The 26,698-nt window shown below is 39.9% G+C and overlaps 1 protein-coding gene across 1 annotated transcript in view; it reads left to right on the forward strand.

Moving 5' to 3' along the window:
• Positions 1-350: 350 nt before the first annotated feature.
• Positions 351-26,698, forward strand: part of LOC104402130 (serine/threonine-protein kinase BRSK2) — a gene marked incomplete at both ends in the record, with an annotated part of 40,996 nt that continues 14,648 nt past the window's right edge. The window contains 7 exons of the mRNA XM_010009919.1: positions 351-384; positions 1,284-1,352; positions 4,283-4,429; positions 11,799-11,830; positions 17,370-17,534; positions 18,256-18,353; positions 23,354-23,504. Of these exons, the coding sequence (XP_010008221.1) occupies positions 351-384; positions 1,284-1,352; positions 4,283-4,429; positions 11,799-11,830; positions 17,370-17,534; positions 18,256-18,353; positions 23,354-23,504 (696 nt within the window). The remainder of the gene's footprint in view (positions 385-1,283; positions 1,353-4,282; positions 4,430-11,798; positions 11,831-17,369; positions 17,535-18,255; positions 18,354-23,353; positions 23,505-26,698) is intronic.

A 26,698-nucleotide genomic window follows, 5' to 3' on the forward strand; every position in this document is an offset into this window, starting at 1 on the left:
ACTATCCAGCATGGGTCTTCCTTCTAGTTAGATGCAAGGCGAAATTAAAGGGTGGGATTTGAGGGCTGGAATTCCATATAGGCACAGAATATGCCTGGTGTTCTCTTAGTTCCTTGCTTTTAAGAAATTCGTAGTGGGGACATAGAATTTTGAGTTTTGATAGTTCTTGACCATTTACTGAGTTTCTTAGGAATGTATTCTCATTGAGGTAAGGAAAAAAAGTGCTGGTTTTGCACACTTGCATTCTGTTTAAGCAAGCCAATCATGCTTCTGCTAAACAAAATGGAAATGCACGTAATCCACAAATACCAGGCTGTAACATGCTCATTCGACTGTCATTTGTGTTTCAGATCACCGCATTATGCTTGCCCTGAAGTCATCCGGGTAAGTTGGTTAACATTAGTGTGTATGAATATATTTCTTAAAGTACTACTCATTGCAAGTATGCAGATATTCTGTACAGGAAGTCTGTCCAAAGCAGGTAGCATTGGAAAAGACACAAGGAATGTAACTACAGTTTTGTTTGTTTGGCTCAGCCCTGAATCAAGCTACATAGACCATATGAGGGAAATGATCATGTATAATTCTCACAGTACCCTTTGTGCCATGTGATGAGGCAGAAATACAGTAGCCTTGTTTAACTTCATCTTTCCACACAGGGGATGCAGTCCCTTACGCTTTCCTCTTTCTGATCTAGCTGTCATTTCAGTAGAAGAACCAGGGTTGGCTGTCAGTAATTTTGGTTTCTGTTAAATGATATGAACTATCCTTTCCCTCTACTCTCCCTTTGTCCTCTGAAATAAGTATCCAAGATTTCAGTGACCAAGATTCCCCTCTTTTAAAGCCTATTTTTAATGTAAAGCCAAGCAGGAAGCGTACAGAAGAGACTGTCCAGACAATACTCTTGAGTTCACAAATAATGTGACTGGTGACAAGCTCTCTGAAGAACCAGGGAAGAGAAAAACACCTTCTTGAAGTCCTTAATGCACCTCTGACACTGTTTAAGTGCCAGGTCTAATAATTTGTGAGTTGTCAACCGTTCCTGCCCTGCTCCCCACTTCTGACCCTGTTCTCACGGATCCCAGATAAGACTGTAAACTGATGTTCTTAAAAATTCAATTAATGGGCTGTGGCATGGCCTCCTAGCTGGGAAGGCCACGTTGGGAAGCAGGTGGCTGAACTGAAATGTGGGGTTTCCCATTCTCCCCTCTTTTGTTCTTCAAGGGTAATTAATTAATTTACTAGCAAGCAGTCTTTTGAGCCTCTGTGTCATTGTTGCACAGGGAGAAAAATATGACGGAAGGAAAGCAGACGTCTGGAGCTGTGGAGTCATTTTATTTGCGTTGCTAGTGGTGAGTCATCTTCCTTACACCATACTTCAACAAGAAAAGAAAAATCTGAAAATGGCGCTGTATTTAATGGCGATTTTATTGACATCATGTACAGATGGGTTTTTTTTTAGTTCCCCTTTATTTGTATCTCTCAGTTGCATCCTTTTGTCTTATTTCTGTATCAGTCCCAGAGGAAAAGCATGAGGAATATTTCACTGCTTCTTTGAAATGCTGCTGCCCTGCATGGGAGAGCATAGACAAGCATCAAAAGCTTGCCTCCATAAATGCTCTCTGCTGTGTTGTGATATTGCAGCACATATTTTGACTGGAAAGTATGTGCACGGTTACAACTCCAGGGTACAGTGAGTGTCAAATAGGTTGTCCTTCACAAGATCAAAATGTGGCTGAGTTTGGGAAGTGTTTGTTTTTTTCTGCTGTAGATGTGTTTCAGTAGGTATATGCTTACATTAACTGCAGTGTTTTATCAAGAGAGGATTTGAGTGCAACAGTTTTGTTTCACACAAGTATTGAACTACATTTTAATTTAGTACACTTGGGAATATAAAACTGAGCCAGTAGTACAAAGTTTAAATCAGTTTCCATCTGGCTCAGTAATACTTTCTTTAGTATTAAAAATGTATCTTGTAATTTACCCTTCTTTCAATCAAAATTTCAATTCTCTGTGGAATTTGTTCTGATTTGAAGTGGTAATGTAATTCTCCTAAACAATGCAACAACTGGATGTCCAGCTAAAGGCAGATAGGCTTGGCATTTGTTATCAATTTCCATAGTATGTAGGAAAATATAGTTTACATTTATATAAACATATACCATGGGCAGATTTAATAATGTATTTAAGAACAGGTTTTCTGTGTGTGTCTGTGTGTGTGTGTGTGTGCGTATTAAGATTTTTATATCTATAGTAGTTCAGATACTCATCTACAATTATAAAAATAATAAGCCTGGAATCAAATTTGGATGCCCATGTACATAATAAACCTAATTACTTCACTTAAATGTTTTATTTTGACAAAAACACTTATACAATGTACAGAGTTAGATTCTGCACATTAATCTTGTTTAAAGTACTTGGAAATTTTAAAGGCTTTTTTTTTAAATGCTGGTATGTTTTTAATAGCCCAAGTCAAAATACCTTGTAGTAATCTCAGTATGATATGTTAATTCACCTTAACCAATCTCACAATTTTTGTCATTTTAATCATTAAAATTCACTGATATTTTTGAAGTTTTGGATTTTTTTATCTTGATATTCTGAGGGAAGAATTTTAACTATCTCACTAGATAGCACCTGGTCATATGTTGCTTCTGAGCAGCTATTTTCATGGCTGATAAAACAGAACTGTATAATGATCTCTTAACATAACTTCTTGAATTTGTAAGAATAGAAGAGAGAACATGTCAAGATGGATGGGATTTGTATGAGCGGGCTTTTAATTTTCCGGGGGATTCTCTGTCAAGATTTGGTGTCTGTTGCTGCAACTTCATCTGTTCCTACATATATACATAAGCCTGCAAAATGATTGAAATAAGGCTATTATTGATGGAGTGTGCAGAGCTCTCCAGTTAATTATGTCAGGTCAAACCCTACAAAAAGTCTCAAGCTATAATAGCAGGTAGTAGTAATAAAAGAGCTGTAGTTGTTACCTTCAGGAAATGCCACGAAGTAGCCTTGCTGACTTCATCATGGCTTAAATTGCGTTAGCCAAAGTACTGAACTATGAGAATTGATTTTCCTTAAAGTCTTGAATGGTTAGGAAAAAAATAGGTAGCAGGAGATTGGTTACAGAAGACAGGGAGGCTTTCTTCAGGGCCATTTGAATGAACAAACAACAGTAAATAGTGTCCAGTTGCAGTCATCATCAGGTAGGCTTTCTGAGGCTTCTGTAAATGGAGCTGTTGGTCTCCGTAACCCATAGACACAGGATTGCTTATACAAATGCACTATTCACTGTAGTAAGAGCAGTGCCAGAACTGACAACTTAAAGCTTCATTATCACAGCAGCTGACAGCTTGCAGCTTCCCACAATCCATCCTGGAAATCAAGGAAGCTCGGCACCTACTAGAACTAGGCAGTGAAAGAAGGAAGCGAGAATATCTAGGAAGGTGCAGACTTGCTATAAAAGGCTATGAGTTTCAGTTGGTGGAGTTATCCTAAAGATTTCAACTTTTTTTTTCCTTTTTATCCTTGCAGCAAGGATAGGTCTTTCGCTGCTTTTTGTGGCAAGCTGATGATCTATTCAAAATGTAGTTTCAGCTAAAAAAACCTTCAGCCATTCATGTAAGTGAGGTACAGAAGGGAAGCAATAGGAAATGATGACCTGACCACAGCATGAGAACTAGATGAGTTATGTTAAACAGGTAGAATGTCGGTGGCTTCCAAAGGCTAATGTTAGTTATGATTTCTTTCAGCTGTGTCATTTCACTGCCTCATCAGAAAGAGAGTGTTCTTTACTGAAAGTCTCTCAAATGCTGTTCACCTCCTTTTCAATGTGTGTAACAAATGTGTCTCAGGAAGATTAAAAATAAGGAGACGATAAACATTGCTGTTGTGAAAGTATGCCCAGGAGGAATACCAGCAGATCAAAAGCTTGAGCTGAATTTAAGTGAATCCATGCATCTTTGGTGAATTTGCCTTGAAAGCAATTTCATATTTTGTATTGTGTTTTGTACTAGTAGTCATTTTCTAATTAAAGGTCTAATAAAAAAACTGCGTCCTCACTTTTGTTTCCTATGTTGGAGAAAATACTGTAGCACTAAAAAATAATTTATTTTCAATGGATAAAGAGTTTTTTTCACTTACTATGATAATTCATTATGAGCTGACTTCCTCTTTTCCATTCTCTTACCATGTTTATCCCGGCTTTTCTCCTTTTGCCCTTTCCAATTCCCTTTCACTGATCTCCCCCATCCACACTGTCATATCCCTGCAGGGTGCCCTGCCTTTTGACGACGACAACTTGCGGCAACTGTTGGAGAAGGTGAAACGCGGAGTGTTCCACATGCCACATTTTATCCCCCCAGATTGTCAGAATCTTCTGCGGGGGATGATTGAAGTGGATGCCTCGAAACGTCTCACGGTAAGAAGACATTTGCTGCGAGTCATGTGAACAAGGCTTCATTTGTCACCTTGTTGCAGTTATGGTTGAATAACTAAGGTAACTCGTTGATTTACTGCCACTCTTACATATTTCCTCCAGAGCAAAGAGTGAGTGGAGTTGGTGAAGTCTTTGGGAAGAAGTTAGTTGCCTTCTCTTTTGAACCGTAAGGGGAGGTAACCTTTGCGTCTCTTCTCTAGCCTCATAATTCTCCTTCATATGTAATACTGGGCAGCTAGAAGAAATCCCTCATAACTTCATCACAGTGCTAGTGACCCATTAGCACATTTTGGAGTCCACCTGAGTTGTCTGGCTCTCCTGGCTGATACAGCAGTTTGTGAGGGACGTGATAACTGTTTGAAGGTCAAAACTGTTACTTAGGACTGTTATTTGAAGCTTTGCTGTTGTATGGAATATGTCGTTCTTACATTTCTGACAAAAGCGATAGCTCCTCACTTCATGCCGTGCACCCTGCATTGTATTCCATCCTGCATTTGCTCTGCATTATCCTCTAGCAGTCTTCAGAGCAAGTGTCTTCCTGTCTGCTCTTTCATCTTGTGCCCTGTGGTCCTGAGCACAATTAGGTCCACAGTGTTGAGCTCCTGGCACTCGGCACTGTCTCTTTGCAGCTAGGATACATCCCATCACTACAATAGAGACCCTGCAAGGGCAAGCACTGTATAGTAGTTGTATCCTTCATTAACACTGTATTTAATGTTTGGGGGAATTAAAAAAAAAATTAGCAATTAAAATCTTTTCAGAAAGCAAGATTGCCTACTTGTCAGTGGAGGCGTCTGCCTTTATGGGTACATTGCCCTTGTAAATCCTATTGTCAGGCTGTGGTGATGATTTTATACAGATTTACTAAGCTCACAGATTCTGAGTGGGAGTATGTATAAAGAAATGTAAATTTAAAACTCCTCCTGGTTCTTCAGTCTGCTAAAATATTTATAAATAAACTCTCAGATCACTGGTTGGCCTCTCTGCTGAAATTGCTAACAGCAGCATCAGTCTGTGCCAGCTGTGATGGAACTTTTGGGATGCAGACACCTGTCTGCAGCTGAAACTCTCTTCACAACTTTCTTTATAGTATTACCTGACAGCTGCAGCTGGGTTTTTCTTTCATTCATTATGAAATGAAATAAATACATGCTCTGTTTGGTGACATAGGTGAAATGTTCATGCTTGTATCCCTACTTTTGCAAACCCAGTAGCCATCATGTTTGCAGTACATAAAGTAGCAGTAATTAGGGAAAAGAAATATTAGGCACTTTAAGAGGCTTTTTTTAAAACTGGTTTTGAAAGAAAGAATATTTTTCAAATATTTCCATGGAACAAACACTGCAGAGGTTAGAGGTATACCCTGAGACAAGAGGCAGCTGTTATTCATGACGAGGAAAGTCACAAAGTCCCTCTCCAGCTTAGTTTCCTTTCCATAATGTAAACATTTTTTCTGCTGGTTTTGTTGGGTTTTTTTTCCTAACACAGATCACTGAGATGGTTTGAATATGCCAGGGAGCAGATCATCAGATGTTAGTTCTTCTTCCGACTGTTCTATGGTTTTCCACAGAGCATAGTCCCTAAACATTTTGAATTGTGCGATAGAGCAGAGAATGTACACGCATAAGAGAGAAAACAGTTAAGGTAAATCAGGGTCCCAGGGTGACACCCTCCCCTCCTTTTCTGTATCAAAATTAAGCTCTTATTTCCTTAGGGAGGCAAAAAATCCCAGGTCTGGTAGTTATTGAAAACCACTAACCAGTAAATTATGAATAAGAATTTGAAATAATACATATTCAAGAGCTGAGAGCTGGGAGGAAAAAAGGGTAGGTATTTGTTATTAGCTGCAATCTTATTTTTATTATTTTAAGGTTTCTCGGTTTGCTGTCCCTGCTGCCGTCACACTTCCATGCTGTTAGGGTGCTGGTTGCTGAGATTGCCAGGCAGAAGGGAGCTCTTTGTTTACTGCACAGGAGCTGGGAATACATAGTTCTTTTTGAGGCAAGATCTGAATTCTATTTTAGCTGTGTCCTAAGAAAAAGGGTATAAATATGGGTTTATATGGAAACCTCTATTCCTAGAAAATATCTCACTTGAATCAATTTGATATTTTTACAAAGATGTGAGCAAAATTGTGGCTTGGGTACAATACGTACAGATGTAGCTGTTAATATTACTGATCATTTGCTCAATATCTCACTGTTGAGTTGAGCACAAAAATATAGTAAAATGTAAGGTCACTAGAATTTTTTTCTTTCATTCTTCCTTTCCCCTCTCTGCTTTATTCTATTTTTTTTTTATTATTTGTACCTCTTTTCACCCAACTGCATTTCCCTCCCTGCAGTAATTGCCATTTCACAGCACACCCACACCTTCCCCAGTCCATCTGTTAAAATGATCAACAAAACCAGAACTAGCATTCACATTTAACTATCATCATTCGGCTTCAGTGTTTGAGCTTGAGAGGTTTAATGGAGAAAAGAATATTCAGAGTTATTGTTGCTGGCCCTTTCCTGCCTTAAGAAATAGGTCTTACCTTTCTGTGTATGATTCATTTATGTAAAGAAGGCTTTATTATGTCTTAGTGGAATTTTGTTCATGCTTGCTATATATTATATAGCCTGAGGTATGGTTAGTGGGATGTCCTTGACCACTCTTGTTTACTAGGTCTGTTTTACTAAACATGCTTTAAAATAAAAGAATCATGTCCTTCTTTCAGTAGACTGCACAGGTTCATCCTAGCTGCTGGTCATGATATTTCTGACCAGCCATATTCATGAAAGATGAAATCAAACAAAGAATGAGTATTGATGTGGTCAGCATTTGAGACAGCCTGTCTGAATAGCACAGCCTAAAAGAGCTCCACTTAGTCTACACAGATGATGTCTAAGAAAGGTTGTACTGTCTGTCTGCATGTTCATTAGAGGTAATAACTGGGAAGGGAAGGATTATTTAAACTAAAGGAAGATACTGGCAGAAAACCAAACGTATGTCAAATGGCCTTACATGAAAGTAGGCTAGAAATTAGAAGCATATTAGCTATATTAGTGGGGTTCTGGGACAGGTTTCTAGTAGTAGTGTCAGGAGGGAAAAGTGAACTAGTTTTAAGTTTGAGGTTTATCGAAGAGAATGAGTCCTCTTGGTACCTGAAGTACTGCAGGATGAGATTTCTTTTAGTTATGTGCTCTTCAGAAAGTGAATGGGTTTTTTCCTTGGAGGTTTCAAGTGATTCAACATCTCTACAGCAGAGAATTACAGCTCCTGTAGCGGAATCCATTTGCATTCTCAGACAATATTTTCTTCTACAGAAATACAAAGGCAGGAGAGTAAAGACTTTTGGTCCACTTTCCTTTTAAAGATGGATGAGCATTATCGAAACATTGTCTGAGAGCAAGGTGGATCCGAGCAGATACTGCAGAATAAGCTATTCTGATAGAGCTGTTATTGTTCCAGTGTTGACATTGTATTCTGGAGTAGATTGGCTTGTCTTCCACATAGTCTGAAATGCCTGTCCTTGAATATTATCCAACTTAAATTACACACATTTTCACAATCTTTTCTGTGCTCTCTGTTTGATTTTTATTTTTTTGGGGTCTAGTGTATGCTAATCATGGGTCATAATATCTAAAACACAAGGGAAAACTCATCTGATTCCTTTTTCATTTTTCCAGAAGGTCATATGGTAAGGTGCCTATCACATAATTTGAATTATCTCACTTTGCCACCTGTAGAATGGAGGTAATTGTCCAGTTGATGTATTTAGACTGTAAGCTTTAGGCTGCCAAGGATCTATTCATGCACTGTGCACATAGCACAGTGATACCTGCCCTTGTCAAGGTCCCTCGAGGCTCCTATATTACAGCTGCTACTACTGATACAGATAATGATTTTGCCAGTGCTGTTTGCACTGCCAGCATGAATCCTTTGGTCAAGAAAAGTCTCTATCTTGACATTATACAGTAGCTTTAAAGCTCAGACTAGAGGATCTTGAGAATGAAGAAGATTCATCATATTTAGTGCACAGATGGATTTGAGACTGTTCCCCTTCTGGACAGGGAAATTTGAAACTTGACATGAGTTCAAGCCCAGAAGCCCTCATCCATATCCACAGACTTTGAGAAAGTTTTTCTTCAGGTCAGAACTTTTTGGCTTGGCAACCGCTCTGCTGAGATCAGTGCTGAGGATGTAGACAACGCTGTCTTGTTTTCCATCTGTCTGTCTGTCTCCATCTGTTGTTCCCTGCCTTAGACTTCAGACGTAAGCTCCTTGGGGGAGGAGACCTCTTTTTCTGATGAGCTTGTACAGCTCTGTATCACACTGGGTCTCTCATCTGTTAGTGGGGCTCCTCGATGCTACTTCAGTACACAAGTTCAATATATATTGGAAGTATTTTTACATAAAACCATGATAAAGGAATTCCCCCTCTCCTTCCATTGCAGCATTTTAGCTTGCAGAAGTCTCTCCTCTGACTGTGTACATGCAAATGATCTGAGCATGTTTTTTTTGTTTTAGAGGCGGCGTCATGAGACAGTTGCCTGCAATGACTAGAAGATATTAGGAGGCAGTATTTTTACAACTTCCATGAAATGGCATTAAATTTGGCACTCATGTGCAAACAGCAAGATGAACCCTCTGGGAAGGGTTGTTAAATGCCTTCGTCACTTAAATGCATTTAAACATTGCGTTTAAATGAAGGCAGGAGGAGTGAGATCAGCTCCCACTGCGTATCTCCCTCCCCTGCATTGCATAGTAAAAAGCATACAGACTTCTCCTTGTCAAAACCAATCGCCCTCCCATAACCCTCCTGTCACTTTAATGCAGACAAAAAGCAACAAAGCATTAATTAATTACCTTTAAAAAGCAGTGAAGATGTTGGCAGCAGCAAGCACACTTGTAATAACATTTAAACGCAATTATGTTTGAATCAGCATAGAAATTGGTTTCGTAGAATACTTTTCATATCTGGGATATCCCAGTGTACTTCCCAGCAGTGGTTTTGATGTGGATTGAATGGCAGATGTGTAGGTAAACAGCAGCCATGAGAGCTCTGATACACCTTCAAATATATATCAAGGTGCTATGGGACTTTTCTTTCAGAAAAATGCTGAAGGAGGTTGATCAGCAAGGGGTGGGCAGAAGGGGTTTCTCTTTGACATCTCTGAAGAAGCCCAGAGGTTCTGTGACTTGAGACATGCACTGCTGACCCTCCTTTCTTACCCCTCTCTGGACTCAGAAAATGAAGTGCTGTTGTCTGCTTCAACATGGCATTTCTGCAGATCGCAAGCACAAAAGAACAATGTGACCCATGAAGACAGAAAATGCAGCTGGAGAAACAAGCATGAAAGAGGCTTGGACATAGCTTAGCTGTATCATCTGCATCTTGTCTGAAATCATTAATGTCTCTAACCCTCCATGTGGTATATAAGAAAAAATGAGCAGATAGGCATCTCTTAGGGTGGTTTTACCAAGCAAAGGAGGTACAGTACACTTCTTAGAACATCCTCACAGTACTATGGACCTGATAAGTAACCATGCTAAAATCCTGTCCCATGGAAGCTGCACAAAGCATGCTCTTCTTATGTTCCGTTTGTGCCTCAGCTTGCAGAAGAACCAGAAGGCAGAGGGCTGTGTCTCCAGGCTGTTAGGGGAACACCCATAACGGGTGCCTTATCTCAAGTTAAGCTGGTCAAGGTAGATGGCAGTGTGTTGGGAATACTCCACCTTTCTCTTAGTAGTGCAGGGATGAAGGGAGTACCTAATGCAAGGGGAATTGTGATGAAGGGGAGTTATTGTGGCAGAGCTGAGCCACAGCTAGAAGCTGTGCAAGTCTGTCTGGGCCCATGGTTGTGCAGTCTGCGGGGCATTGGTGCTCCCAGCACCTGAGCTGGCTAGAAGACAGCTAGATATGCAAGTACCAACTTCACCTCTGATTGCAGTGTTGATATATTCTTTCCTGGTTCTAAAGGAGGCTGTTTGTCTCTCATACTGATCCCTCCAGCCTCTTGTCATGCTTACCTAAGCTGCATTCTCTTGTTCCGTTGTTTTCAGAAAAAGCCCTGTCTCACTTAAAAAATGAGCCCATATAGAGCTGACCTCAGATCTTCCTGGTTTCCCAGACATGAAGCTATTGTTCCATAGCACAGAGGTCTCTGATTCTTTTTTTCTCTCTGGCAAATACCTACTTTCTGTCTCTGAGATTTTGTTGTTTGTCTGTTCCTCTTTTTTTTCTTTTTTTTTTTTTTCTTTTTTCTCTCTGATTCTCAGTATTCTGGAATTGAATTGGAAAGTAGTAAGAGTAGGACAGCTGTCTCCGTTCTTCCTCACCAGTTTAATGGGTCTGTGATTCCATCTCATAGCTATTAGCACTGGAGTTTCCTTCCAGCTCTCCCCTTCCTTTCATCTGCATGTTGCACAACACAAGCCTATGTGCACTGAGTGTGCATATTGTTCTGCACATGCAAAGGTGCTTTATAATGAGGAATATGAGAAATATTGTCCACATAATGAATAAGCCCTCAGCATCTATGAAAAGTTCTTTTCTGCTGTAATGCTGCTGGAAAAATAAACCAAATTAGGAAGGTTCTGCTGTGAGTATGTCATATGAATAGTTTGTTCTCTCTACTGTTAAGAGTTTGTCTTGGAAAAAGAATGTTACTTTATTTTCCCCATGCCTGTGGAAAACATGGTCATCATGTAACGTTTGCTGGGATCTGCCTTCCATAGGTGAACAAGGCCTTTGTTCAGCTTTGATCAGTCCTTCGCCACATAGAACCTTATTCTACTTTGTCTTTAGATTTGAATAATAAACATGAAGCCAATCGAGAATGGGTGCTGGCAGAAGGTCATATCACACATGCACAATTTATTTTATTTATTCACATTATCTGTTTGAACCCATTTCTGTTTCCTTCTCTCACTCTCTTTTTTCCAGAACAAAACTAGAAATGAACTTTAGGTGTAAGGAATCAGCTATTACGCACATACAGAAAGGAGCAGTTTGTTGACTTCAGTTAGGTTATAGAAGGAAGGGCTTAGGAAGGGAAGAATTTACCAAAGTTCTAAAGCAAACTTGCTTTGGAAGAATTGTCAAAACGCTTTCCTGTGAAGTCTTGTACATAAGCATTTTCCTGGGATTTGCTCCTGACTGATTGCTTATGTCCAGAATTGTAGTCTTATTTCCACTGGGTTGGGTGAGAATGAGCATGCTCTTTCTTGCAGCATAAATTTCCTGCACGGATCCACCTCTGGAATGTTGGACTTACTTAATTGGATAAGTCTTGAATAAGGATGTCTTGTGGAGTTACTTTTTCTGTTTTACAGCACTAATTCCTTGTTTTCTTTTTCTTTACAGCTAGAACATATTCAGAAACACATATGGTATATGTAAGTAACACTTTTTAAGTTCACTTTTGCATGCATTCATTACTGGTTCTTTTACGGGAGCTGATATTCTGGTGATCTCTGAGGAGAGGAACTGGAGTTTGAAAGTGGCTTTCACACAGGTAAAGAAAGGGGCAGAGGACAGAAAGGCATCTAATCTTTTTTTTTTTTTTTTACCCTTAGCTACTCATAGTTTCATGTGTGTATATATCAAGCCAGGAACCTTTTATACAGTGGCTAACAATTGTTTGAAATAAGACATTCAGTCCAGCAACTTGCTGTGTTCAAAAGATACCTACAAGTCATCAGCAAACAAACACCAACTAACAGCCATATTTAGGTTGCTATCCAAGTGCTACAGACAATCCCTTGTAATACTTTCTTGACAAGAAAGCTTTCATTTGTTTCTTGTCTTTTCTCTGAAGTAGAAACAAAAATTATGATATTGATAAGTAAGCACCTGTGAGCAAGAGCTTTTCTGTCTCATAATCCCTACTCCTTCTTTGCAGCAAGCTAAGAGGCTGCTTCTGACCTTATAACCTGTTGATGTGAGAGTAGTTCTGTGACTTGATTAAAAGCAGCAGTCTTGACAGTGAAACAGGAGGTCTCAGAGAAAACTACGTGCCTGTCTAGTGGTTTGGGTATAAGGAAGATTGATGGCTTTTTAAAGTGACCTTGCACTTTGTGTAGTTTTGATAGCATTTCAAGAAACCTAAGTAAATAACTTTTTTTTTTTAATGCTGATAACTTAATCAAACTAGGGAGAATACATCACGTATTAAACAAGGAAATGATGGTTTGGTACATGCTTCTCGGGGTCAGCATAGCTACAGGTTCCCCAGGTGGGTGATAAGGAAAGTCCTGCCTTCATAATCCTATCATTAGGCTCTTGAGAAATATCTGAGGATGATATGAACTAGCATTTAAGCCTGTCACCAATTTAAAAAAAACAAACACACCCCCCCCCAGCCCCCCCCAAAAAAACCGACCCAAACACCTTTGTTCTGATTTCTTTTGTTTTCCTTAATTCTGTCTTATGGGCAGTGTTCACTTCTGGATTTACCTGACTTTGATAGGATCTGAGGGCTTTCAACAGTCTGTTGAGTAACATGTTTTTTTCTTAGTTCACCTGAAATGGTGGCAGCACTTGGCCCATGGCTTCTGCATGCTCTCTACAGTTACCACACATGCCACCTTTTAAAACCAAAGGAGGACTGGAGTGTTGTTTGCTGCAGTTTGGGATTTTTTTTTTTAAACTCTCATGGAGAAATGTAGGAGAAATGGAGGGGGAAAATCTCCAATTGTAATCTCTGAAATCCCCCTCCCATAATGTCTTATTAGTAATTGCAGAAATAAATGCTGTTTACATCAGTCTGGAGACTTGATCCCCTCTGTTTCTTTGTGGAGTTGACTTTCCCTGGGCTTTGCTCAGAACAGGAACAGGAAATAAAATGGAATGACATTGAGCACTTACAGTATTATTCTAACCCTCCTCAAGATTCTTGCCTGGAAGTTTTCACCTGTCAGAAGACTGCTGTCTCAGGCTCACATGCACAGTTAGGCAGGTGTTATTTCATGACTTTATTTGAGATTTAGAATTTGAAGATTTTTTTTCTTTGCAGACATAAGTGTTTGAACATTTTAATATACTTCTCCATGAAGGTCAGATTTTCTGATGATTGACACAGTAAACGGTTTTCTGCCCCAGTGGAAATAGCATCTGGGGCTTTTTTCAGAAGTAGAAACTCAGTTTTGAAAAGCAACTCTCCCCTAGACTCCCAGTGTAGTCAGTACAGAGAGAGGAAGGCTCTTCCAGAAGTATGCTCAGATTGCTTAAACCAAAGTTTCTGCTCAAAATAGTTTTTTTAATGAGTCTCTCTGTCATTTTCTCTATACTGGTCATGGATTGACCTAAGGAGGTTAACCTCCTTTGGCTAAATTTAGTCTGTGAATAACCCTGCCACCTCCAAAACTCAACTACTTTCATCTGGTAATGTGTCACAGCCTTTCTGCATTCATTTTGCTTGGAAATACTGATGCTGACAGAGAAGGAGGGGTTATAAGTGTTTTACTCTATGGCTGTTTGCTCACATCTTTCATTTTTTCTTTATTACATGTAACACTGCTATTCTGTGTAAACTCCATTCTTCATCATATATAGGTTACTGACCTGAAAGTTATACTCAGAACATATAAGTGATTTCACTTAATTCTTCAAGTAAATATTAAGGCTACTGTAAAACTGAGGAAAAGATTTAATTGCAGACTAGGCAGACAGAGGAACAGGTATTGAAAGCTGAAATCGTGATTCACAAGCCTAAAAAAAAGGAAAAAATAAACCAAAGAGAAACCTTTCATCACCAACCTCCAGTTCTTCTTGCTCTCCCACCCAAATTAATTCAGTGACGGTTTTTAAGCCTTTTTAATTGAAATAATTTTTTTTAACTCAAGCACAGGTTATCATAAATCGGCAAATAAATAGTTATTTTAACATTCTTTTAATAAAGCAAGAGGGCAAAATTAACTATTAAGTACATACTTCTGTAACATTGAGTTATTGCCCTAATTGTGAAGGTACCAAATTTACTAAAATCGGGGGGAAAAAAACCCCAAAAACCCTGTACCAGTTCTGCTTTTCTGTGCACTGATGCAAATGTGCATCTTGGTGAGATTCACCAGAGAATTTCATGGAGAGACTGGAAAAGTCCATTCTGGTCTGGAATCACAGCCATTGTATGCACTGATCCTCACAAAAGAGGGTGGGTTTTAAAGCAGCAATTACATTCATGCAAGCCTTTAAAGAATATATCTGATTTGCAGTATTCATCGTGTGACATTGTTTGATGTCTATGTGGGCAACAAATTTGTCACTTTCTGCTAGACTGGGAATGAAACAGGCAATACAGTCATGCCAATCACAGCCCAGACCTGGTGATTTTCACTTCCTGAAGCACTGAATTGCGTTGCCAAATGACAAGGCAGTTCTTTGCAGATTTTGCTTGTACCTGATGAGGAGGTGTGAAAATTCCTGACTACGTCTGAAGTTGACCAGGTGCAGGGCATAAGGAAAAGCTACTTCTCAGTGCACAGAAGATGGCATGCTGTGCTCTCTAGAAATGGCTCCCATGCTGATCAATACAAAAGAATTTTGCAGGTGATATTCTGCTATAGATGAGGGCCTCGAGCAGGAAAGCCAGATTTTCTTGATATTTCAAAAAACAATAATTCTTTTTAATCTCTTCAAAAACCTTAAGGACATCTGCTTGTAACATAACGAGTGATTAATTAAGTCAATACTTTTTAGAAGTGAATTGCAGATGATTAAAAACCAAAACCACTCATCTGCTGTTCAAAGGTCCATCCTGCAAGAATTTATCTTAATGTCAAGGTCATCACTGGCTTTTATAGCACGAGGTTATTATCTAATCATTGCTTATTACCTGCTGAGATCTAGGTCCCGATGCTAAGAGGTAGGAGCAGCTACCTCTTAACAACAGGGCACTTGAGGAATAAGGTGTTTCTTTAGTTGAACAGGTATTTTTTAATCTAGCTTGTAAATTCAGGATAATGCTGTCATTGTAGAAGACACAGACACTTTTGCGAGACTCCAAGGGGGCATCAGAAGCTCTGTTTAGTGGTTTGAAACACAAGAACGAATCCCAGGGTGTAGATTCTTTCTCCATCCTGTATATTCTGTTTCCAGCACCCTAAACTGAGTAAAAATTAGCAGGATGCATGAGTGCTCAGTGTAAGAGAAGTGCAATCTGACCCATGTTGTCATGACCCATGTAGTGCACACCAGAGTCTGACTCCATATGTATCCAGGAGGGGATGAGCACATTTTCACTGCTTCAGGAGAAGATAAAATGAAAATTTCTGAGGAGTCTTTCTGCAAGGGATGTCCCACAAACATGCTTAATAGAGCAGATGCCTCACAAGTCTATTTCAACTTGCTTAAAAATGAACTGCAAGTAGCGTCTAGCAGTCTCCTGTCATAAAGGTGTAGCATGTAACTGCCCTGTCCTAGCATCAGAGCCCTGGCTGCAATGACTTTGTCTTACCTTTTTACCTCAGAGGAGATAATCTGCATTGCCTCCAATTTTGTTGCACTAGCTGAGACCTCGAGCTCATGTGTACAATCCTACCAGAGTTGCTTTCTAACCTACCCAGTAAAAACTTAGGGGCATTTTATTTGGTGCTCCTTTTTCTGTGTAGGTACTTGGATAGCTCACATCTGAGCACAGAACATTTTAAGCTCTGCGAGTAAGTTCACAAGTTGTTAACCTTACGTCTATTAGCATCAAAAGGAAGAATCTCTTGCCCAAACACACCCCCATGAACAGCAAATACTCCCATCTGGTGCAATTTAAATATTTCAAATTCCTGTTGCCCATCCTGGGAGCCTGGACCCAACAGTCACACATTCATGTCACAGAAAGAAAAGGGAGGACCTTACCCACAGAGTAGGAAAACCTCAACACTGGGAGGACCTTAGCCAGAGAGTGTGAAAACCTCAACATCGCACATACACTGAGAAATAGAAGAGACTCAGGGTAGACAGTTTCTCCAACCAAAATACCACTGCCGCCAAACCCACCTCTTTGGGTAGATAGTGTTTGCATAAATTGCTCACTACTTACCTAAACAAAATCAAAGGATATTCAGGGTGCCTGCAATATGTATCATTGCATCGGTTATAAATATCCTGACATCTTGATCGGTTTCTTACAGTCAGGACCTTTAATTGCAGCTAATAATCAGTATTTCCTGAGCCTAGTGAATGGGATGAGGTAATTGTGCAGGAAGCCTGTGTTACTGCTTTAAAAAAGCTCTACTGCTAAGCGTGTATTCCAAGGTCTGCCACTGACCTTGGGCATCACACCTGAGCCACAGTTTTCAAATCTGTATGTCTGAAAAGAAGCAGATTGTTGTATTTGGTCATGTAAATAACAGGGCAGTTTCCTAAAAAACCCTTTAAAGTATGTCAAGCTGAGACCTGAACAGTGACGTCTCTTAATCATGTTGGAAGCTTTAAAGAAAGAAACTGCTGCAATGCTGGCTGTAATCAGAATTGGTGCAAAACAGTAAAGGTTTGTTCATAGCTCCTTCTTTGAAAGAGAACCATTCAGCTTGTACTTTTCAGCATGACAGCCTGAGGTCTGGCCTGCTGATGAGAGACCATCTCTAAAACCGTGTAGTGTTTTATAAATGCTTGGCATTAGGATGCTGAGCAGCTGCTTTAATTATGAGGGCACTGGTAAGTGAAGTTCCTACTGCCTTTCTGACTGAATGCAGACATTTCTCATTAAAGACTCAAATCCACAAGGTACTGGTCACTCTTAGCCTTCATGGCAGTTTCTTCTGAGAAGACTGTCTGTCTGGTTGGGAGCTCTGGACTCTCAGTGGGAATTTAACAAGCTATTTCCATCTGTTGCTGCAGGCTGTGTTTCAGAGTATGAGTTCATTTGTGACTCATGTTTCTTTTCTCTCCTCTCCTTCTTTCCCTGCCCCCTTTCTCTCTCTCATCTTTTTTCCTCTGCAGAGGGGGTAAGAATGAGCCAGAACCAGAGCAACCAATCCCTCGAAAGGTGCAGATTCGTTCTCTCCCTTCCTTGGAGGATATTGATCCAGACGTGTTAGATAGCATGCACTCGTTAGGCTGCTTCCGTGACCGAAATAAACTCTTACAGGACTTGTTGTCAGAAGAGTAAGCACTTGCTCCGTCTTCCTACAGTTGGGTGTCCGTGGACTGGGATGCTTATAAACCTGGGGAGAGGCAGAGAGCACTTTAACTAATGTCTCTCACTGTGAGGGACCAGTAGCAACTTCTCGCTTTCTGGCTGCTCGTTTGCTAGTGAGGTGTTGGGAGCAAGCACTGAGCCTTTCTTGCACCACATGTCAGAAGCCTTGGAGGCATAGTGCTGTCGTTTCTCCTGCTGTCAGGCAAGGAAACTTCATGAAAAGATGGGCAGCCTGGATGAGGAGGTTTCATTGCTGTGGTTTGTGTTAGATATGCCATTGTTGGCAAATTTTTGTTTATTTCAAGCCTTGCCTGAGAGCTGGTTATTTCCTGTGAGGTGTTAAGAGAGACACATAGTGGAAAGAGCGCTTAGAGGCTCTGGAGACCTGTGTTGCTGCCACTCTTGGTTTGGACTTCCTGTGGACATGTTACCTTGTCTGTCTTGTGCCTCTGTTCTTTGTGTGTAACATGGGAATCATTTTTTCTTTCTCACTATCTGCTTGTTGGAGACATCAAGGTTTTCAAAAGCTTTGTGGGTGCTCTATCTAGCTGCCAGGCTCATGACCATTTCCAGGTTTTTCACAATAACTGTAACTGATGAGAAGAGTTCATCTGCATGTTGATGTTTTGGTGTGGGTTTGGGTTTTTTTTTCCCTCTTCAAATTTAAAGATTTATTTTTTTTTCCAGAGAAAACCAAGAAAAAATGATTTATTTTCTTCTGCTTGACCGGAAGGAGAGGTATCCTAGTCATGAAGATGAGGATCTTCCCCCTAGAAATGAAATAGGTACTCCAGATATGATCTCTCTCACTATGAACCCATCTCAACTAATTCCTCTTCACCTTTTTGTTTTTCTAAATACATACCCAAAACCTAGCACCACTGTTACCTTCTCATTGAAACGGGCTACAGTATTGGTGAGCATCTTCAGCCTGAGGCAGGCAGGTCTGTTCTGTGGTTAAACTCAAAAGCTAAATTTTTCAGGACTTGTCTGTCTCACAGTGCAGAAACGTCCAAGTTGGTCTTGGTTTCAAGTATATCACATGGACTCGCAAGCTGGTTCTCTGGAAGCAGATGAGGTTTAGAAGCAGTATAATCTAGTGGCAGGATTTTCTAATTACTAATCTACATTCAGTATTGCAGAAATGCTGCTTCTGGATTTCAGTTAGTAAGACTGTGTATTATTGTATCCCTGTGAAGTTATATAGGCACACTTTCTCTTTTCTGTAGGTATACACTGTTGAAAGTATAAATAACATCTCCTGTTTATAGTACATACATCAAACTCATGTTTAGTCTGTCTTAGAAAGATTTTAAAAGCTTAATATGCACTAAGATTATATAGCTTAAAAAGCTTTTGTGATACCACTTTATTCCTGAAGTATTTTAGGGTACTGCTGATGACTGGGGACTTCACTAATCTAGACAACATGTAAGATCCTTCCCTAACGAGCTAACTATATAAGTGACTCTTGCTCTGCAGAGTGTCAAAAGTGTAACTAATAAAGGATTAATCACTTCTACCATTGACCTGCAACAGCATTTTTACACAGTAGTGTTGTGATTTTCAGGTATTGTATTTAAGCGCTTTAAAGGCTAGAAGCAAAGTGCTCTTTATTTTCACTGGAAAGCCTGGAATCTCCCAAGTCTACAGGGCAGTAGCATATTGAACTGTAAGTTTATTAATACTCTGTTGAATTACTACCTTATCCAAATTCCAGGCTCCAGGCCCTATAATTTTGCAGGGAAAACTTTTCTGTGGGAGAAGAGATGGAAATTCTTCATTAACACAGTAATTTTTAAACTCTTACCTGGTTGGAGCTACGGAGAGCATGTTAGCAAGGACCCTGATGAAGATGGGTAGATGTGCCAGCTGCAGGTCCTGTGGTTAAAAGCCCCTTACACAGTGCAGTTTGTCATCTAGCACTTTACTGATCAGCTTTTAACTCAAACAGATTAGCCTGCCATGTAAAGACACCATCATCTTGGTTTAGAAATGCTTTTTTTCATAAGAAAAGCAGCAAGGTGACTCTAGAATCTTCATATCCAGCATGTGAGTATATAGCGATATCCTAAACATATCATATATCTCTTTTCCACATGCCAAAGTATTTCCATAGTTTGAACTGAAATATTATGCTCCACTCTTGTATTTCTTTGTGCAAGGAGAAAAATGTACCCAACAGGGAAACACCACTCCGAATGCATCATCGGCACATTTTAGATTATTTGAGCAATATTCTTTATGTGTTTGTAGGTTGTATTTTCTCTTCCACAGGGGGTTTCCACCTCCTCTGTTCCCAGCAGTATCTCTGAGAACATGGGGCAAGTTTAATTAAGAGCACTCATGCTTCTGATGAATTATCATTACCCATTAGCAATGGCCTTGCACAAACAAAGAATAGCATAGAAAAAGAAACAGATTTAGTAACAGCAGCCTGAAGAAACCACTTCCATGAGAGTTGTGCACTACTGCAAAAAAAAAAAAAAAATGTGTATCTCAGAGTTTTTTTTTCTTTTTAGTCTTTCTTTGCATATTAGGTCTCAGAAAGGATGGATGCAGGTAAAAATATGGCCAGCTCAGACTAGTACTCTCTACTGGTGTCCCTTTTGTCTGTTTTCAGCTATGTGAAGTATTCTTAAAAAGCCAGGGAAGGACCACCTTCAACATATTGAAGTCCAGCTCATTTTTTTTACCTGAAAACATAGAAATGAGAAACTTCTCATTAAAGTGAATGAATGTCATCTAATGTCTCCTTGAGGAAAAGGCTTTTGTGGGGTGCAGCTTCTTAATAAACTGGAGAACAAAAGACTGAGACAGAACAGCCATAGAGGATATAGGTGCCTCATTCAAACTCAGAATTTGAACATTTATTTTCCCATCTTCCAGTTGAATGCCTTTATAATTGGATCATTACCTATACAATTCTCTTTTCCTCTGTAAAAATCCTTAGGAATTACTTCACTTTTCTGATGTGAAATAAAAGGAAAATGCATCCTCACAACTATCACAGATCTGGACTAGGACTTGATTTTTTTCCCTCATCTGAAATATTTCCAGTGAGTCAAGAAGAGAAGAGCAAACACTGGAGGTTTTCCTATTTTTAATTCTTGTGCTACCACAAAATATTCCACTGTTTTTATATGACTCCACTTTAGTCTTTACGGCAGAATGGCTGTGTATTTAACTATTTCTTTAGTGTCTTTAGACTTGATAGGATGACAGACTCGGTGCCCTGTTGTTTCTTATACAGGCCCTTCTGAACAATAGGTACAATACTTGCTACCCTCAGCTATGCGTAGAGTAGGAGTGTAGCCAGTTTTAAAGAAGAATCAAATATCTTTATTAGAAGCTCAGCCACACTCATGCAAGCTTCTGGATGATTTTCCATCAAACTTTTCTGAATTGCTGTTGTTGAATTTATAGGTGTTTTTTGGTCTTTTTTCTTAGTCTCTCTCTTTGATAGTTTAAAATATAGATTGGAAATCAGTATCTTCCAGCATATTTAGCAGCAAGGACTAATATTAAAGAACCATTTAGCTTGTTAGTGCTATCCTTCTCCTTAATTGTTTTGTTGATTCCCTCATGATTCTTCTGGCTGTTGTCCTCTCAAGCTTTCTCTTTCTGATGGCTATACATAACACCGTTATTCAAGTCTTCAGCTAATTCCTCTTCAAATTTCTTCTTCACTGTCTTTTAATGTGCACCTTATATTTGGCCTGTCACTTTTGTAAGTGTCATTCAGCTGAATTTCCATTTACTAAAGTCTTCTGGTTTGAACATGCTTGGATCAAATTGCCTTTTGAAATATCTATTCATAAGCTAATTTTCTTGCCTCTATCCAGCTTTCTTGTTTATACTCTATTATTAGCTAGCATCAATACAGTCTGAGTTTACTTATCTTCATTCTTTTGACATTAGCTGCTTTCTTAATCTTCCTTCTTCTTTCTTCTTTTTCATTTCTTTTAAACGGCACTCTTCCACCTTCCTTTCTAATGCTGATATTCGTCTGCAAAACTCTGTCACTGGTACTAAACATACTTACTTTGTCATTACGTGTGTTACTTGGCTCTAGTCGCACTTCTGATACCACCAGTTGTCCTGTGGTGTGAATCCTTTCTCAAGCTTTGGACTTCTTTGAAGAAGCAAGAGTTTAAAATGTCTAAACCTTGTCCCAACTTACTTCTGACCACTTGCATGTGGTTTATTAGGTTTATCTCCCTTTTTTTTTCCCTTAACTTTACAAAATACATATTTTTCCTAGTCTGGAAGTCATTGCATCTACTAATATTTTCTACTAATTTTTACTACTGAACATAGTTTGAAATGGAATGAGATGCAACTGCTTTTTTTTTTCTAATTATTTTTTAACAGGAACATTATTACTGTTAATACAAACAGCATAAGTTATACAGTAATAGGTTCTGTTGTTGTCACTAGCCATTTGCATTTGAGCTGTCTTTGCTCATGCACATTGTTTCAAGAATAAGCACTGCTTTAAAGAGATCTTGTTCTAAAAAGCATGATGTGAGAGAGAGAAGAAACAAACAAGCAGATGAGGGGAGGAGGAGGGCAGGATAATAAAAATAATACCATCAGACTATTTCTGTGGTATTTCTGTTTTTACAAAGGAATCCTGGCAGAGGAAGAAGCCTTAGGGGCTGGGCACTGTGAGCTTCTTTCTAACTGTAGGGGTGAAGGATGCGTTTTTTTACAAGTGGTGACTCTTCACTAAAATTAAAAACATGTCTTTAAGTAGAGGCAGGGAAGGGGAATAGCCCAACCAAATAAAAGAAGATCCTTCTATATTTTTTTTCTGTCTTCCTCCTCTTTACTGTTTTGATGCCGTGAGAGATGTTAGTAATAAAATAATCTTAGCAGGTCTGCATTTGGTTTCCTCCTTCACCATGGAGGTTTGTATGGTTTGGCAAGTCACCTTCTGCAGTGCAGTTTGGTGTCTAAGGACTCTTTTCAGAGCAATTTAGATGCTCCTCAGAACCTCAGTAAATGGCCAGCAGCTTTAAGAATGAATTGCCTTAAAATATCTCATACCTCAGTTTTCACTGTGCAAAGTGAAAATAGCATTTCAATACCTCATAGAAATGTTACACAATAAAAAGTGTAAAGAATTTCATTCACTATAGCAGTAAAAGCTGTACAATGACCTCCGAGATCAATTTTAGTAGCTCTTATTGGAGATTCATCCCAGGTAGACTAGTATGTTTAATTTGTAGTGTTGAAGAAGGAGAAATATAAAGCAGCAGGCAAAACATGAAATCTAACCTAAAGATGCAAAAAAGGGTCTATTTTCAGAGGAGAATGCAGTTTTGAGTTCAAAGTGTGCTCACGTCCCTGTGTCACATTTAAACTTGCTATCAAGGACATCAAAGGCAAGCTCTAGCAACCTGAGTACATATACAGGATCCCTAGATGGCTTATACTCTGGCTAACAGCTTGTGCTATGGCCTATGGTATCATCTTGTTATTACTGTTATCATCTTTGCAATGTAATTTCTGCACGCTATGCTATAGTTGTACCTTTATTTTACAGTGCTTGTACATTCAGGGCAGTAGCAGTGCTCCTTCTCTCTGTAGATGGATTGCAACTTATGTCTTAATGTTTGCAAATTTGGAAGAAGGGGGAGGCTGCAAATGTTCAGCTTCATCTCTATGATACCTGTCTCTATAAGGGGAGGAGTGAGAATGAGATTGTTGAGAGGATTTAACCAACCTGTGTGAGTCGAATACAGCCGAATTCAGCTGACTGTGTTTTCTTTTCATAAAGATCCCCCCAGGAAGCGTGTGGACTCCCCAATGCTGAACAGGCATGGGAAGCGGCGGCCAGAAAGGAAGTCGATGGAGGTTCTCAGTGTGACGGATGGCGGCTCCCCAGTCCCTGCTCGCAGAGCTATTGAAATGGCACAACATGGACAGAGGTGGGTCTCTCCTTTTCCCAGGAGTCCTGCCTGTCTGGGTTTGCTACCCCCTTTTATGTTATACATACCAAAGAGCTGTGGAGCTTTTCTGTTTGCACCGGCACTCATTACAACTTCCAAACACATTCGCAACATGATGTGGCAGCCAGCAGCGCTTATGCACACAGGACCAGCAGTCCTGACAGGGGCTTAAGGGTTCTGTTCGCTTGCAGCTATTGCTCAGGAAACCTCTACGTCCTCTGGGCAAGATTTATCTCACCTCTTTTTAATTGTCAAGAACATAGGCATTCAGTCTAAGCTTGTGATACAGGCTGTCACTCTAGGCAGTGGGGACAGATGAGGGCTTTGGAAGGTCTCAGATACATATGTCTTCTGTTCTAACAGTCTTAGGATAAATTACCCTCTGGTTGTTCCTCTCTGTCTCCACAGCCTACAACAGGAATCTAGATGACTGTCTTGGACTAGGTGCCTAGCTTTTGGGCACCCAAAGTTAAATGAGATGAACCCCACCCTCTGTGTCATCAGAACAGCTTGAATCTGGAAAGCCCTGTCCAGGCATCTGTAGATGCCTCTAAAATATGCTGCCAGAGCCAGCATGCATCTGACCCACATAAATTACCACATGCCTGTAAAGTGATGGAATATGTATAATTTTGGCTCTTTCCTATCAAAGAAAATGTCAGTTTTGTGAAGAAACAGCAGAGGAAAATGTGTCTTCTCAAGTAGGGAGAGTAAGTGAACTGTGGAAGTCCACTTATGTGAACCATGGAAGTTGCTTCTTCAGTCCCTATGACTAGCCTAAGGGAAGCACGTGCATTTGGATTCACACTTGCATAAATCGATAAGTATAAAAGAACACTTCACATAAATGTATGATGATGATGCTGTAACTTCTCTTTCATCTTTACGACATGATTTTTTTGTTCAGCTGTTCAGATCTGCTCAAAAAGAGCCTTCTGTGCCCAGAAACTCCCTTTGCTGACTGAGAACTGGGTGAAGAACAGGAATAATTTTATGTCCAGAGGCCCCTAGAATTGCTGGAAAGTTTTGCCGGCAACTGTTACAGTTCTATCTACAGCGAGGAAAAAATGGTGATTTACAGAATCTGCTAGGATTTAATTCAGACTGGATATGCGGCCTTGAGATACACTGCCATAAAGATTTTTCACTGTAGCGTAGGTTGGAAACCTGTCTTGAATATATAGTTTGCTTTGATGTGAAGTCTGGGTAAAGGAAGTGTTCAGGACAAGGCGTGCTCAGTGTTATTCATAGGCCTCAATGTGATGAGGATGACCACAACACAGGCAAACAGTTGCTCACTTGTTATTCAGCCTGTAGTATTTAATCTTTTGCCTGGTAGATGCATGGGCCATGAAGCTCCCAGGGCCAGACAGCGCTCCAAACAGGAGGTGTTAGATTGATCCTAAAGTTTTCCAAGACCTGAAACCTTTTCTTCCAGCTCTCAGCTTTGACTTTGGATTCAAACATCCAAAGAAGCAAAGCTGTGTCTTGCTATCCAAAGTATTTTTTTTGGTTTTAAATGTCTCACTTAATTCTGCACATGAGGATACAATTGAAGTCAAAAGGTCTGAGATGAGTTCAGAGCAGAGACAGACCCAGGCTACATATCAATAAAGAAGGACTTTGGCTTAAGGATGAAGCAAAACCTGCCAGGCACAAAAGAGATACAGGGCAATGCATACCACAACTCAGAGCTGGACATAAAGGTGTGATAAAGGGTGGAGAAAGGGATGTAATAGCACCATGACTGATGATGGTGGGCTTGATAGTGCTTGTTTTGGAAGGGGTTAAAGGAAAGATGTTATTTTACTCCATGTGTGAGCTTCCATAATTCATACCATCCACATCCACAGATGACAACAGCACATTTTGTGTTGCTGGCAGCAGAGTCATTTATAGTGTGAACTGGCTTCATTAACGAACACCACTGCATGGGGGTTGTCTGGGGACGATGCATTGCTGATGGGGCACCATCTGTCAGAACAGTCAGTAACAAAATGACAAGTGCCTTCCACCAAGAGTGGGAATTTTTAATGGCTAGTTGCATACTCTATTCCATAAAATAACCCACTGACAGTGGATTTTACAGCAGTAGGGCTTAGATCCCAGAGGTGGATGCTTTTCTTAAGAATGACAATTTTGGTCTCAACTGGTGACTATTCAGTGCTTTTATCCTACAATACTAGGAAACAGGGAGGTGGACCATGGAAACAGGTCTTCTGTTTAGACACAGATGACTTGTGTAAACATCCAAAGACACAGAGCCATTACTTCTTTCTTGAGCTGACAGACATACACTTCTAACCAGTGGGCAAAACATGCCCATGTGTCTTGTGATTTAGCCCTGTTGTCCTCTTTCCCAGTAAGCAGATGTTTGCTTGCATAACAGGGATTTATGTTATAACCTCTGGTTTATGTGTCTGTGTGATGAACTGTGCTTTTGGTAAGCATGTAGGGACAAGTGTCCGGTGTTGGCTTGTTTAAGGGCATATCTTTCCACTGAGATTTGAAACTTGACAGTCTTCAGCCCTACAGGCTGAGAAAGTATTAGTGAAAAACACAGACCTTCAGTGGCTTAGTGTTGGATAATGCAGATGCAGAACTCAGCACAAAGGCTACTTGTTGAGCTTACAGACTCCTTGAAATGTTTGTGCTGACCTCTCCATTGGGTCTTTGTATATGGCAAAGTTAGTATGCACAAACATCAGCCACCCTAAAAATGGTGACTAAGTTTTGTTGTTAGTTTCTGGGTTTCCCTGTTGTCAACTATATGAGTTCAGAATTACATCTTAATTGCTTCTGCTTTTGTAGTATCCTCACCTCTCAAACTATCTGGTATTTCATTGAAATGTCAAAAGAAAAGAGGTAGCTTCTGAGCTTAGTTTTAACACCAGCTAATTTGTCCCTTGTGCCAAAATCACACAGACTAGAAAGAATTCCATGGGAGCTAGAATCTGTCAGAGATATGCCAGAAGTTTTCAGCAGCTCTGCTGTGAGAATCCAAAAACTGTTCTAAACTAGGCTTCATTAACTATTCATTTTCTTCTGGTTATTGAAGTGGATAGCTTGCACGAAAGATCAGCTAACATTAGGAAGCAGTGTTCTGTGAAACAGTGAAGCATATTACCAGTGAAATATATTACAGAGAGCTGCCCTTCAGCAAAGTGTAGGGA

The sequence above is a fragment of the Nestor notabilis genome, unplaced genomic scaffold, assembly GCF_000696875.1.
Source record: "Nestor notabilis isolate BGI_N333 unplaced genomic scaffold, ASM69687v1 scaffold14602, whole genome shotgun sequence".
NCBI lineage: Eukaryota > Metazoa > Chordata > Aves > Psittaciformes > Psittacidae > Nestor > Nestor notabilis.